This window comes from Lytechinus pictus, chromosome 5 (genome assembly GCF_037042905.1).
Source record: "Lytechinus pictus isolate F3 Inbred chromosome 5, Lp3.0, whole genome shotgun sequence".
Lineage (NCBI taxonomy): Eukaryota > Metazoa > Echinodermata > Echinoidea > Temnopleuroida > Toxopneustidae > Lytechinus > Lytechinus pictus.
In genome coordinates, this window is record NC_087249.1 from 2513109 (window position 1) to 2526804 (window position 13696).

The 13696-nt window shown below is 36.6% G+C and overlaps 1 protein-coding gene across 1 annotated transcript; it reads right to left on the minus strand.

Annotated features, from left to right (window-relative positions):
- LOC129262584 (peptidyl-prolyl cis-trans isomerase B-like) lies at window positions 1-13490 on the minus strand. Its single transcript, XM_054900720.2, has 5 exons — window positions 13277-13490; window positions 8059-8172; window positions 5576-5669; window positions 4687-4871; window positions 1-4234 (listed from the first exon to the last, which is right to left on the minus strand). The coding sequence occupies exons 1-5, from the start codon at window positions 13406-13408 to the stop codon at window positions 4100-4102; spliced, it is 660 nt and encodes a 219-aa protein (XP_054756695.1). The 5' UTR covers window positions 13409-13490; the 3' UTR covers window positions 1-4099.
- Between the last annotated feature and the right edge of the window lie 206 nt (window positions 13491-13696).

Below are 13696 nucleotides of genomic sequence, written 5' to 3' on the forward strand. Positions count from 1 at the left end.
TATAGTTATCACGTGCACAATCCGTGCATCTATTGTATCACAGCGAAAGGATCAAATTCACTGAATTCGACATTACTGGTAAAACAAAATGAACAAAGAAACTATATTTCTAAAATAAACTCCCGGAATAAACTACACCTGGGCTCCGTAACACAAAGATTTGCGATTAATCGCTAATATGAAAGAATGATTCTGATTGGTTCCTAGTCAGTCAACTGAGCAAATTGCGCATGCAACGAAGGTCTTGATAGGTCAGTTCATTTAGCGATTAATCGCTAACCTTTGTGTTACGAAGCCCTGATCACCATAATAAAATATTGCTCAAGTGAAAAGAATGTAAAGTAAAATTGGACACCTCAAATAATTCTCTTCCCTGCCCATCTTTGCCTCCTGACTGCTATTGTTCATCGGTTTAAAGAATAACATTCATACCAATACCCAAACTATGAAGTACACTTATATATCTGTTCTTGGATCATGAAAGTTGCTTCTATCAGGAAAATATTTTTTTAAATATGGGGTTTTGTCTCGAGAGGATGAAAAGACACCTCATTAAGAGAATGATTAGCCTTTCCACATGGCATTGCCCATCAGAGGGGACGTGCTAAAAAGAAATTGTTGAATGGTCTAAATGTATCTCCAAGGTCAGACCTCCCCTCCCCCTTCCACTGTTTATAATCTTTAACCTTTAATGATTTATTCATAAACAAGTGGAATGCCTCTGGCCGTCTCACCTGCATCACGCGATTCAATATAGCAGCAGTGCTGATTTTGAAAACTACTATAACTCGCACAAGATGTTCAGTGATACTTGGTTACTCGTATTTCCACGTTTTATGAATTAGACCAATACACTTATAGAGATATGATGGCAATTCAACAAATACCCCCAACGTGGCCAAAGTTCTTTGACCTTACATGACCTTTGACCTTGTTCATGTGACCTGAAACTCGCACAGGATGTTCAGTGATACTTGATTACTCTTATGTCCAAGTTTTATGAACTAGACCAACACACTTTCAAATTTATGGCTGTAATTCAACAAATACCCCAATTTGGCCAAAGTTCATTGACCCTAAATGACCTTTGACCTTGATCATGTGACCTGAAACTTGCACAGGATGTTCAGTAATACTTGATTACTATTATGTCCAAGTTTCATGAATCAGATCCATAAACTTTCAAAGTTATGATGGTAATTCAACAGATACCCCCAATTCGGCCAAAGTTCATTGACCCTAAATGACCTTTGACCTTGGTCATGTGTCGTGAAACTCATGCAGGATGTTCAGTGATACTTGATTAACCTTATGTATAAGTTTCATGAACTAGGTCCATATATTTTCTAATTTATGATGACATTTCAAAAACTTAACCTTAGGTTAAGATTTTGATGTTGATTCCCCCAACATGGTCTAAGTTCATTGACCCTAAATGACCTTTGACCTTGGTCATGTGACATGAAACTCAGGCAGGATGTTCAGTAATACTTGATTAACCTTATGGCCAAGTTTCATGAACTAGGTCCATATACTTTCTAAGTTATGCTGTCATTTCAAAAACTTAACCTCAGGTTAAGATTTGGTGTTGACGCCACCGCCGCCGTCGCCGTCGCCGCCGCCGTCGCCGCCGCCGTCGCCGTCGGAAAAGCGGCGCCTATAGTCTCACTCTGCTATGCAGGTGAGACAAAAAACATCAAACCCTGAACATACATCACAAAGATTAACTACTCTACTCTAAATGCGAGACTCTTCCTGCACTTCAATGTTTGGTAAAATAATTGAAAGCTACTTTCATGTACACAGTAATAAATTGTGACTTAAATTATACTCTATAGATATACAACACATCAACCAAAATGAACAGGTAATAAAGCCTGCCTCTGTATGGTTTTGTAACATGCAACACATCTTATCAAACTTTGATGATACATAAACAGTATTCCTTTATATATTGCTTTCTAATGTGTTCAGATTGAATGGGTAAGAAGAAAGGCACTGTTTATAATATATACAATGAATACTTGCTCCGATAGGCAAGCCTTTGCTTCAAATATTTCACCACTATTCTTCTAATGTAACATGAAGAGGTATGCAAAATGAGAGACCAAACAAATGCCAGTATGGAGCAAAAAAAACAATACTAACAAAAGACACACACCGACATTTCAATCGAAGAACATGACTTCCTGCCTGTGAAAAAGGGTTTGAAGGCTAACTGATCTAATTTTAGGGCAACTGTTCCAAAGACAAGCAGACTAAATGAGTCGAATGGAGAAAAATTGAATTGAATCTGTATGAAATAACAATATTTCAATTAACAATATCCAATACAATTTCATCATATTCAATTTGTTTGTTAATCAACATAAAAAATGAGATAATTAGACTAGAGAAAATATATTGCTAGAAACAATATTACTCAAGTGACAGTTTTATTCCTGGTCTTGATTTTAAGCAATCACATTGCTTTTTAAAAATTGGTGTTATATTTTGATACTAAATAATATATTATTTCTTCTAATAAAAGCCTTTAAGGGGAAGTTTACCCTGGTAAAAAAATAGCAGAAAAAAAATAATGAAAAATATTGGTGAAGGTTTGAGGAAAATCCATTAAATACCGAGAAGGTTATTATAAATTGAAGTTTTGGATTTGTGACGTCATAAACGAGCAGCTGCCCCATATGTTTTGTAATTTAATGATTCGTGATGACTATTTTGTTTTCATTTTAGGAATGGGTGTGAAATGATTTGTCTATTGAATACTGAAGGTACAATAAAAACAATTTTCAATTGTCTGAGAAAATGACATTTCATTGATTTTTTACCATTCGATATGTAGAAAAGATGCTTGCATATGACGTCACAAATCAAATAATTAGAATTCTAATAACTTTTTATTCTTTGACGAATTTTTTAAATATTTCTTCTGCTATTTTTACAAATCAACTTTTTGTCAGGGTGAACTTCCCTTTAAGTTATACAATTAAGATGGTCACAAGGGGCTTGCTATGAAATGCTGCTATTGCTTTACCAAACAAAATCATAATTACATAAAACATACTCATGTTTCTATCTAATTTCAATATAAGTTTGTCAGTGATTTGAAGATCATGTCATATAAAATTAGCAGAGTAAGAGATTACCACTATTGTTATTTGATCACCAACAAACAATTTCAGAAAAAATGCAATAAAAATAGCATGCATTTCAGATTGTATGATATACAAATGTATCACAACATCTTGCAAAATACCATTTCTATCAAGAATTCATTTTGTACATGTATATTTCTACTTCGATGCTATCATTAAAGCAATGCATTAAAACTATTTGCCAACAGAATGAATAAAGTTATCTCTATAATATTTTATCTATACTATGGGTGTGAGAACAATATAAACTACAATAGATGTAATCCCAAGATCATACATGATGTCTTTGTCCAATAATCAGCAATCTATCTTCACTCTGATCGAGTAGTAAAATTCATTGTAAGAAAAGAAGATGAACTTATCAGGCCTGTGATAAATTACGAAGATCAAGCTGGTAGATTCAAGCTTGCACTCTGAAGGTCCTTTTATAGATATTGAGTTAATCAATATAGAGGAGGAAAGATCTACAGACCAGGGACCTGTTTCATAAACGTGTTAAAATAACAAATTTGAAATAACAGTTTAAAGCTCCTGAAAGCATTCAATTTCATTGGCTGATAGCAAACTTGTTACAGAAATTGTGCATTTGTTGTTAATATCAAGTCTTAATAGGACCAACATGCAATGCACAATGTTCCTACTAGTACTGCAATCAGCAATGAATTTTGCAGCAATAACAGTGCAATTTCACAATTTCCTATAGAACTAACCATCCTTCAATACAGTACAATAATTTTCCCAATTGATTGAAAATAAGACATCTTATAATATATTCTTATTTGAAGTGGAATAACTACTACTGGTACACTACTTGGTAACTTAAAAGTTGCATAAACTGCATGTGCATATAAAACACTGAACAATCTATACATCTACATTGTGAATTGTCTATCGGTATAATCATTTGTGACATAGACTGAGAGGCAGGAAGGGCTAAGGGAAGTTTACTCTACGACTGGTTTCTTTTCTACAGCAAAAGGCTCTGCTACTTCAAGAGTGCCGCTGTCAGCAATAACACAATCTTTGATGGGCTTGTCTTGTCTAGCTGTCTTAGTTTGTTCTACCCTTCTCACAACGTCCTGCAAATTAAAGAAATAACAAATAAAATACACAAATCAGTAAAATACTGTTAGACATGTTAACTTGGTGATTTTCATTCAGATTACTGTCAACTTTACATGAATACACTTGTTATAATTCAAATCCAGTGATGTCACTACGATGGTAGGTGCCAGTGTCAAAACCTTTGACCACTCAATATTTCCAACCTGCACTCAATGTATCATCACAATCACCCTCCCAGCACTAACATTGCCACTGACATAGAAAGTGATATAAAATCTAGGTTTTTACTGTTTAAGCCCTGAAAACTATTTCAATTCACCTTGACCCCAATGGAGGGGTGTGTCCCAATAAGATTACCACCACTAATAACCTTACAGACTACCATACCATGAGAAGCAGATGCTTCTTATAGCAGTCGGAATAAAGAAACAAAATAGCCAACCAAATGAATGTGTTTTCTACTCACCATTCCTTCTAAGACTTTCCCAAAGACTACATGTCTACCATCAAGCCATGATGTCTTGACTGTAGTAAGGAAAAATTGAGATCCATTGGTGTCCTTTCCTGCATTAGCCATACTTAGCCATCCTGCTCCATAGTGGCTTAGCTTGAAGTTCTCATCCTTAAATTTGTCACCGTATATACTCTTTCCTACAGACACAAAATAAAAACAAGAAAAATAAAAAACTGTATTATTTTCCAAATATCTTAGACACAGATGCCCACATTCTGAATTTGAATTTAATTCAAACTTTGATTGAAAGTTGCAATTAAACTACAGATCGCCAACTGTAACACATATATCTCTAAAAACACAGAGGTTTAATTTTTAATTTTGACGCTCATTACATTAATAATCTTCGTCACTTTCGTGGAATAATAATTAAAATAGTTTTCTTCACCAATAAACAAAGGGGGGGCACCTAAACACAAGGATACAATGTAAACACAATTAGCACAGAGTTAGACCTTGTCCATGGCCAAAGTTAAACTGGACTTCAATGGATCATTTTATGAAAGGACTTGTTAAACATTTTATTCAACATATTTTCGTTATATCAGATTTAGTGCTTCTCAGCCAATCAAATTTGAGGGAAAATGTCATATCTGACAACTTGTCCGAATTTCTTTTAATGGAATGCTCCCCAGAGTACATGTACAGAACAGTGGGTCATATTTTCATGCAGGCAAATTCAAAATAAAATATAAAGGCATCTAATCTCTATAGGCCCTACATGAAATCCTATGTCATAAAATGATATTGACCACACATCTTCCTGATGGTGATTCAGTAACTCTATTTGCCAAAAACAATTACATGTAAGTAATATTCACACACAATTAAAATGTCATACCTCCAGTTCCGTCTCCCCTTGTGAAATCGCCTCCTTGAATCATGAAATCTTTGATGACTCGATGAAACTTACTTCCTTTGTAGCCATATCCTTGCTGCAAACATAAGGTTAAACAAATATCTCAACAACATGGTACACAAATGGTTCATGAATGTTAAAGACATGGTAAAACAAATAATATCTCAAATATGTTCTGTTATCATTTGAACCTTCACATCTCTTACATTCAAGCATGACACTCAAAAATTTTGTAGTGAAATTTCTGAAGATTAATCAAGCTTATTTTAAAAGAACGATGATTTGAGGTTAAACTTGAACTCCATACAGAAACAGTTTAATTGAAATTGAATAATTTAATCCAATCAAATGTGTATCACATGTAAGCTAAATTTTAAATTATTGAAGTATCAAAATACCTAGCAACCCTTATTCATTCTCAATAAGGTTGGAACAGGGATGGATCCAGGATTTTCCAAAATGGGGGGGGGGGGGGCGGCACATTTTCCCAAGGAAATATTTGACAAGCAAAAAAAAAAGCTTTTCAAACTAAAAAAATGACATTTCATCCATGAGAAAATTTTAACAAGCAAAAAAAATTTTTAAATGTGCCTCTCAGAAGGCCCCCCCTGGATCTGCCGGTGGGTTGGAATGTTAAAAGATACTTTAGCATGATTCACATTGTCCCTTACTAACTAAATCTTTGATTCGTAAGCAGGGAAATCATATCATGATCGTATTGTAGATTACTACTTTAGTCCTGTACATTAAAAAAAGTTCTTATTTTGCTTCTGATATGTAAAATCACAATTGCATGACATACAGTCTTCAGGGTAGTCTCATCAAGAAATAAAATCCAAGTACATATGCTCCACATAAAATACTATTTTAAAATTACACACTCGTGATGGAGATTGTGTGCCAGAAACAAGTATACCCCTTTTTCATGCCTTTGTTGTATCAGCTAAATAATCATTAAAATACCAGGCAATCCAAACACAGATTCTTTCGAGGTGTTGTTTCCCCAGACTTTGGAACACACAGATGTGATTATTGGATTTCCAATTTTCCATTGTTTCCCTCTCTTATGGTTCACAATTTCTCATCTCACTTATTCTTCTGGCCCATTCATACATGAAAAATTATTAATAAAATAGAGTGGTGGTGCTTTCTGAAATTGTTAAAACTTGGTCTACCATACTGCAGTAGTAAATTAATTTTCATTCTCATCCCACATGTATAGTCTAGACCAAATATTTAGTAGATGAACTGGTTGTAAACAAAGTAGAATTACTCTAAACCCTACTTTGTCTATCATTAGTTCATCTACAGTATTAACCATTTGGGATAATTGCCATTTAGCCCATCTACCATTTTGTCTAATTTTCAGTTCATTTGGCCTAACTTGGTCTACGGTTACATATATGGTTAACCCTATTAAATAAAACTGGGGGGGGGGTGATTCAGCCCCCCTCGACATTTTTCACGATAAATCCTCCGCACAAAATGTCTTGATCGTGTCACTCACTGACTTTTTACTTTCAAGTCTCGCACAACTTTTAAGACCCCCAGGTACGCAGTTCTGAAATTACACAACATTTCGTAAGTGAAGACCCGAAAGTGCCCAATAACATGAATTCTGTTCAAATCCAATGTAAATAACGTTTTTTAGCAAAAAATTCATAAATGTATCATTATTTCTCCTTTTATTGATTAAAATCAATTACTTCCATCTTGTTTATGGTCAAAATAAAGTCCCCAACAATTTCCATTGAAAAAAACAAGAAAAAAAAAGTCAACAATCATAGAAAATTGGAAATACATAAGAAATTTAGAAAACAATAAAATACATAAGAAAATAATTGTGATATTAAAATTTGTTAATTTACATTAGTTCAGAATCCTATAAAGAGTCTGTGAACAAAAATTAACATTTTAGAGGCCTTATAAGTTAATTAGAGCAAACTTTGATTTTACACATAAATAAGCATAATCAATTAGAAATGAGATTTTATGAAGAATTTGATCTTACATTTCAGTACATCATGCCAAGGACAGCATAAGTGTTGATATTTGTCGCGAAGGGGGGCCAAGATAATAAGTCTTCCTAGGCATTGAAATAGCCAAGTCTTTTTTGGGTCAAGGTTGCATACTGGTACAATTATTTTTCAAAAAATGAAAGGCAATAACCATCTGGAAAGGCAATAAGTGTTTGTCATGCTGTAAATTTCAATGACTCAAAATATCCAGTTTGTGAACTTACATGTACTTACGGTACTTCAAGCGGCTATTGATACTTTGTCTTGATAAACAAATCGTAGTGCAAACCTTTGTCTTTGTACAGCAATTTGTAGACTATGAAAGTAAGGTTTTGCTACAAATACAATGTACATGTATGCATATTGGATGTATAAGGGATAAACATTCAACAAAATGAACTATTGACAAGCTCAAGATGCATGAATTATAAAAGGTTAAATATTTACCTCATGTGTGGCTAAGCCCACAAAGTTTTTCACTGTTTTGGGTACAACCTTTCCAAAGAGACCAATGACTATCCGTCCTTCTACCTCACCTCCTATTGTTATATCAAAGTATACCTGCGCATTAAATAAGAACAAGGAAAAACTTCACATTTGGCATGGTTTTGCATGTCAATTACATCAAGAATTACACAAGAGAGAAAGGGAAGCTGTAAAGAATTTTTGGAAGAGAGATAGAAACAAGAGAAAAAAGGAAGAATTAATATGTAGGGCCTAACTACTTGTGGGATGAAAAAAATATTTTTGAGAATGGTCATGGATGAGTGAAAGTAATTGTATGCTTGACATTTAGTCGGCAGGGTATCGGGATATTATGGTACTAAAGGAAATGACAAAATTTATAAGTGTTAGACCCTTTCATAAATATTGTCATAACTTTTGCTTGTATATTGGGATTATGTGCATTTATGAACTGCACATTTTTTGTGCACTAAAGAGAAGAGACAAAATTTATGGCAATTTCTATAAGTTATGACATCCACCAGAATACCGATTCTGTCATATCGCTGAGAAAAAAAATATTGAGAAAAGACAATGTTAAGAATGCCGCCCCAGGGTCCAGAAGGTGGGAGAGAAATTGCCACATATTTCTTTGCGAAATTCAGATCGTCTACTACCAACTTGTCCACTCACCACATGGTCTACTCTCATTCAATCTAATGTCATTCCGTTCATCAACATTTCGTCTAACCATTTGGTCCAATCATCACTTCGTCTCACTACTATTTTGTCTATGACCATTTCGTCTCATAGCCAGTTGGTCTAATATCATTCTAATTTCATTTTCCTTTATTTTGCATAATTAACACTTAGTCCAATTACACCAAATGGTATATCGACTATTAAAATGGCTATTGGACCAACTGGTTATTAGACGAATGGTGAGTGGACGAATTGGCACTTAGACCATGTGGATAGAGGATGAACTGATGGTAGACCAAATGATAGTAGACGAGTTGGCAACTGGACAAATTTGCATTAGACGAATTGGAAATAAACCATATAAATCACACACACAGTCACATTACAGTACCCTAGCACTTAGACCAAAAGCTTTGGTCTCTGTTATATTGGTTGTTCCGCTGAACTCTGTTGGCTCCACTCACCAATTACAGAGACCGAAGTTCTAACTCGATCTGTACTACAGGGACTCAATGGTCATATGTTTATGTATTAAGTTCGGATGAACCAGGGAAGTGAGAGTTGCACGACAGCCGAAGTAACATCACATCTAGACGATAGTGCTTCTAAGTGATGTCGGCATTATTGTGAAATTGGGAACCAGTTCCTAATTTCCAAAGGACACTTTTTCACGACAAGACATGACCTACCTACCTTTTTCGAGCTTGTTCACTGCTTCACCGCAGCTGGCGCACTGATTCTAGATAAAGTAATCCTTCAAAGAGCTTAGATCAGAAAGATTGATATCGTCGCCGTCTTTTCTCTACTCGCTAAAATGGGAACCAGCGTGGAAAACTCCCCATAGAGTTGTACACACTGGTTCCCATTTTAGCGAGTAGAGTAAACTAGTTTACTCTACTCGCTGAAATGGGAACCAGCGCGTACAACTCTATGGAAAATTCTCAATAGAGTTGTACATGCTGGTTCCCATTTCAGCGAGTAGATAAAGACAGATTACTAGTGATATTTATTTCGTTAGTGATGATTCTCTGACGAAATAAAGCTGATTAATAAACTGTCTTTATCTACTCGTGAAAATGGGAACCATTATAATTCAGGAGAATTTTCTTAGATGGTTCCCATTTTGAAGAGTAGATATAGAGAGAGAGAATGCCAATGAGATTTATTTCGTCAGTGATGATTCTGACGAAATAAATCTAACAAATTGTCTTTATCTACTCGTGAAAATGGGAACCAACATGTATAATTCATGAGAATTTTCTTAGATGGTTCCCATTTTGGCGATTAGATTTAATAAACTACTTTACTCTACTCGCCAAAATGGGAACCAGTGCGTACAACTCTATGGAAAACTCCCCATAGAGTTGTACACACTGGTTCCCATTTTAGCGAGTAGAGTAAACTAATCTGTCTACCGCAAGCCCACTCATACAGACCAATACATACCATATGATTCTCATCACGACAAATCGGTCAAGAAGGGTCTTGTTAAATGCCTGTTCGACAGAGCAGCACGTATCATAACTCACCCACCTGAACTCCCGAAAGAAAGAGCACACATACGTGGCGCCTTGTACAGCAACGGCTACCCACGCCGTTTTATCAAGAACACTTTCAAGAAAAAACAACCACCAAGGGATCAGAAGGTTTTCAAGACTTGCACAGTCTTGCCATACATAGATGGCCTCTCACAACAACTTAAACGCCGATTAGAAGGTCACGGTATCCGAACGGTTTTCCGCTCGGACACCACCTTACACAAACAGCTTGTACACCCCAAAGACCCTATCCCTGATCACAGACGTGATGGCGTAGTATACAACATTCCTTGCCAGGGATGTGACGGGTCTTACATCGGAGAAACAGCCCGACCGATAGTTGAACTCATTTCTGAACACAAGCGCGATGTTCGGTTACAGCGAACCGACACATCCGCGGTGGCAGAACATGCTTGGGAGAAGCAACACCACCCAGATTGGGAGGGTGTACATTGCATTGCAAAAGAGAGACATTGGTATACACGCAGGATTAAGGAGGCTATTAGTTTACGTCTTTGTCCTAACAACTTCAACAGAGACAGCGGGATCGACATCCCCGACTTCTGGATGCGAACCATCCGACAGCACAATACCCCCTTACCTGGCAGTGCACGCCGACCCGATCGTTCCCGGCCCCGAACGAGGGACCGCTCAGCTAGTCAGCCCCCGCCCACGGGAAACTAGCGAGCCCGCCAATTTTGTCTAATTTGCATATTGCCGACCCACGGCGTATTTGCATATACCCCCGGCTTATTTGCATATACGGATTACCGGCCGCACCGCATACCGACGCAACGGATCAATGCCCACCTATTGTTCTCGCGTTCGTGCGTACGGTCCTGGAGATTAGTATAAATAGAGTACGTTTTCAGATCATTTTCGTCACTTGATAAAGAGTTGCAGCGGCACTCGAAAGCTCGTGAACTTGTAAGCTAGTGAACACTTTTTGCGAGAGTGATCACGAATTTCCTAGAAAGCCAGTGAACACTTTTTGCGAGAGTGATCACGAATTTCCTTGTTGACCATAGTAGATTGCGAGACAAATGAATACCCTCTAGCGATTATTTCAATCCGCAATAATGAACCTATTTAGTATTAGAGTAAACTAGTTTACTCTACTCGCTGAAATGGGAACCAGCGCGTACAACTCTATGGAAAACTCCACATAGAGTTGTACACGCTGGTTCCCATTTCAGCGAGTAGAGTAAACTAGTTTAATCTACTCGCCAAAATGGGAACCAGCGTGGAAAATTCTCAATAGAGTTGTACACGCTGGTTCCCATTTCAGCGAGTAGATAAAGACAGATTACTAGTAATATTTATTTCGTTAGTGACGATTCTCTGACGAAATAAATCTGATTAATAAACTGTCTTTATCTACTCGTGAAAATGGGAACCAGCATTTATAATTCAGGAGAATTTTCTTAGATGGTTCCCATTTTGAAGAGTAGATATAGAGAGAGATTGCCAATGAGATTTATTTTGTCAGTGATGACTCTTGACGAAATAAATTTCACTAGTAAACTGTCTTTATCTACTCCTGAAAATGGGAACCAGCTATGCTGGTTCCCATTTTCACGAGTAGATAATACAGTTTACTAAAGTGATTCATCCCCAGATATATCTTGTTTGTGATTTATTTAGTGAATCGATTTTGTAATATAAGTTTTTGTCAACATTGTGAAAGTGGCAGAGTGGTCTTGAAGAGCAGGGAAATGCGGGGTAGATGGATAATTACAAAAATTATAATTCCGCGGAAGCGTCGATGTCATCTGAAAACTTGTCCACCCATGGCAAACTGAGCCCGTTAAACATCGCATGAGGAAAGAGGTAACCAGTTGTGTGAGGAGCTTCGCATCGTAAACAAAGCCTCTCGCATCATAGACCAAAAGCTTCAGTCTCTGTATTTTGGTTGTTCCGCTGAACTACGTTGGCTCCACTCACCATACATAGACTGAAGGGGATGGGGCCCCGTACCTACAGCCAACGTATAGTGAACTAGCGTTTTATAGATCGCGATTTAAAACTGTTTTTTAAGCAAAATTGAAAGTTTCATGGTTTCCATTATCAGGGAAATATAAATAACTTAAGTAATTGCATACCTTGGGCCGGAGTTATTGAAAAAAATCCTCTGGATGATTGAGAAATCTGTCATCTAAGACATTTTCACCTGACCTGACGGTTTTTCTTGCAAGTTGCCATCTTGAATGACGTCATTATCGTTATTAACTTAATGTCTCGAATCGATATATCGCGATTATAACTAGTACTAGTACTAGTATAACTAGTATCGGTTTCGTTCGCATATGGAGCAGATCGTATAATATCGAAAGCAATATCGATATCACATTCGTAATTGTTGACGTTCGTTTGTAAATATTTTATAGTTTGGTTGCCATTTTGACCATTTTTATCGTGTTCAACCCAATTAAACATCGGTAAAGTATAATTTTCATGCCTTTTCATCTATATCGTTTAAAGTATTTTGTTAATGGAATATCAAATTTTAAAAGTTTGTTGTTTTATACATCCTTAGATTGTAAATTCGATGTGTAAAATTACATCAAACTTTGGACTGTGAATTGACAAAAGGGAGGGAATGAGAACACATGCGAGCCCACACGTACACCCTACCGTCGGTAAATGGGGATTACAGTAAAATGTCAGAAATTGTTGAATAAATCCCCAGAAACGACGGTTATTCCTGTCTACTCGCATCAATTCTTTTCAAAATCGCCGAAGCGAAGATTCTTTACATATCGTGGTGAAAGGAGGTACAAGTTCAATTTGGCTACCAGTTCCCAAAAGCACAGAATGGCCAGCGATGTCTGGATTACCCCTTTCTGAGATTTTCTGAGATACTCTACTCTCGAGCTCTCCTGAGCCGACATCCTCATTATACACACCACACAGTTTCCTACGCGTGGGTCTGAGGTAATTTCATTTGTTTTTTTAACCATGTTCCCCAACAGCCAACTTACCTTGTCAGTAACCAGAAGGTCCTTCTTCGATTGTTTGTCTCCTTTTGCACCTGCCGGTAATAGCAGATAAATTAAGGAGACTAAAGCAACAGTAAATACTGCAAGCACCTTCATTGTTCTTGTAGAAATCATGCGGTTAACAACAAAAGGTAAACGGAAGTTGGCTATTGAGAAAATGCACCTCGTAGTTGATACCGCTCAGCCTGTTGAAAATAAATAATTTACGTGTAATTACGTTTCGTACCACTGCACAGAACGAGTGGGGTTAACATTTGGAACAAGGCTATTTACTTAATATATTTGAGTAACTTAGGTAGTATGGATGGGTGGTGACACGTGTATCTATTTCGATTGGTCCAAAGACGAAAGCACTGGGGCCCGTAATTTCATAAATACTTGCAATCTGGTTGTAACTTTGCC

Bases quoted from the DNA above. Each gene is read 5' to 3' on its own strand.
- LOC129262584 (XM_054900720.2), bottom strand. From the start codon at position 13,408: ATGATTTCTACAAGAACAATGAAGGTGCTTGCAGTATTTACTGTTGCT. The intron at 5,670-8,058 runs GTAAATATTTAA...TTATGTTTGCAG, and splicing joins TGGGCTTAGCCACACATGAG to CAAGGATATGGCTACAAAGG. The intron at 4,235-4,686 runs GTGAGTAGAAAA...TTTAATTTGCAG, and splicing joins GGAAAGTCTTAGAAGGAATG to GACGTTGTGAGAAGGGTAGA.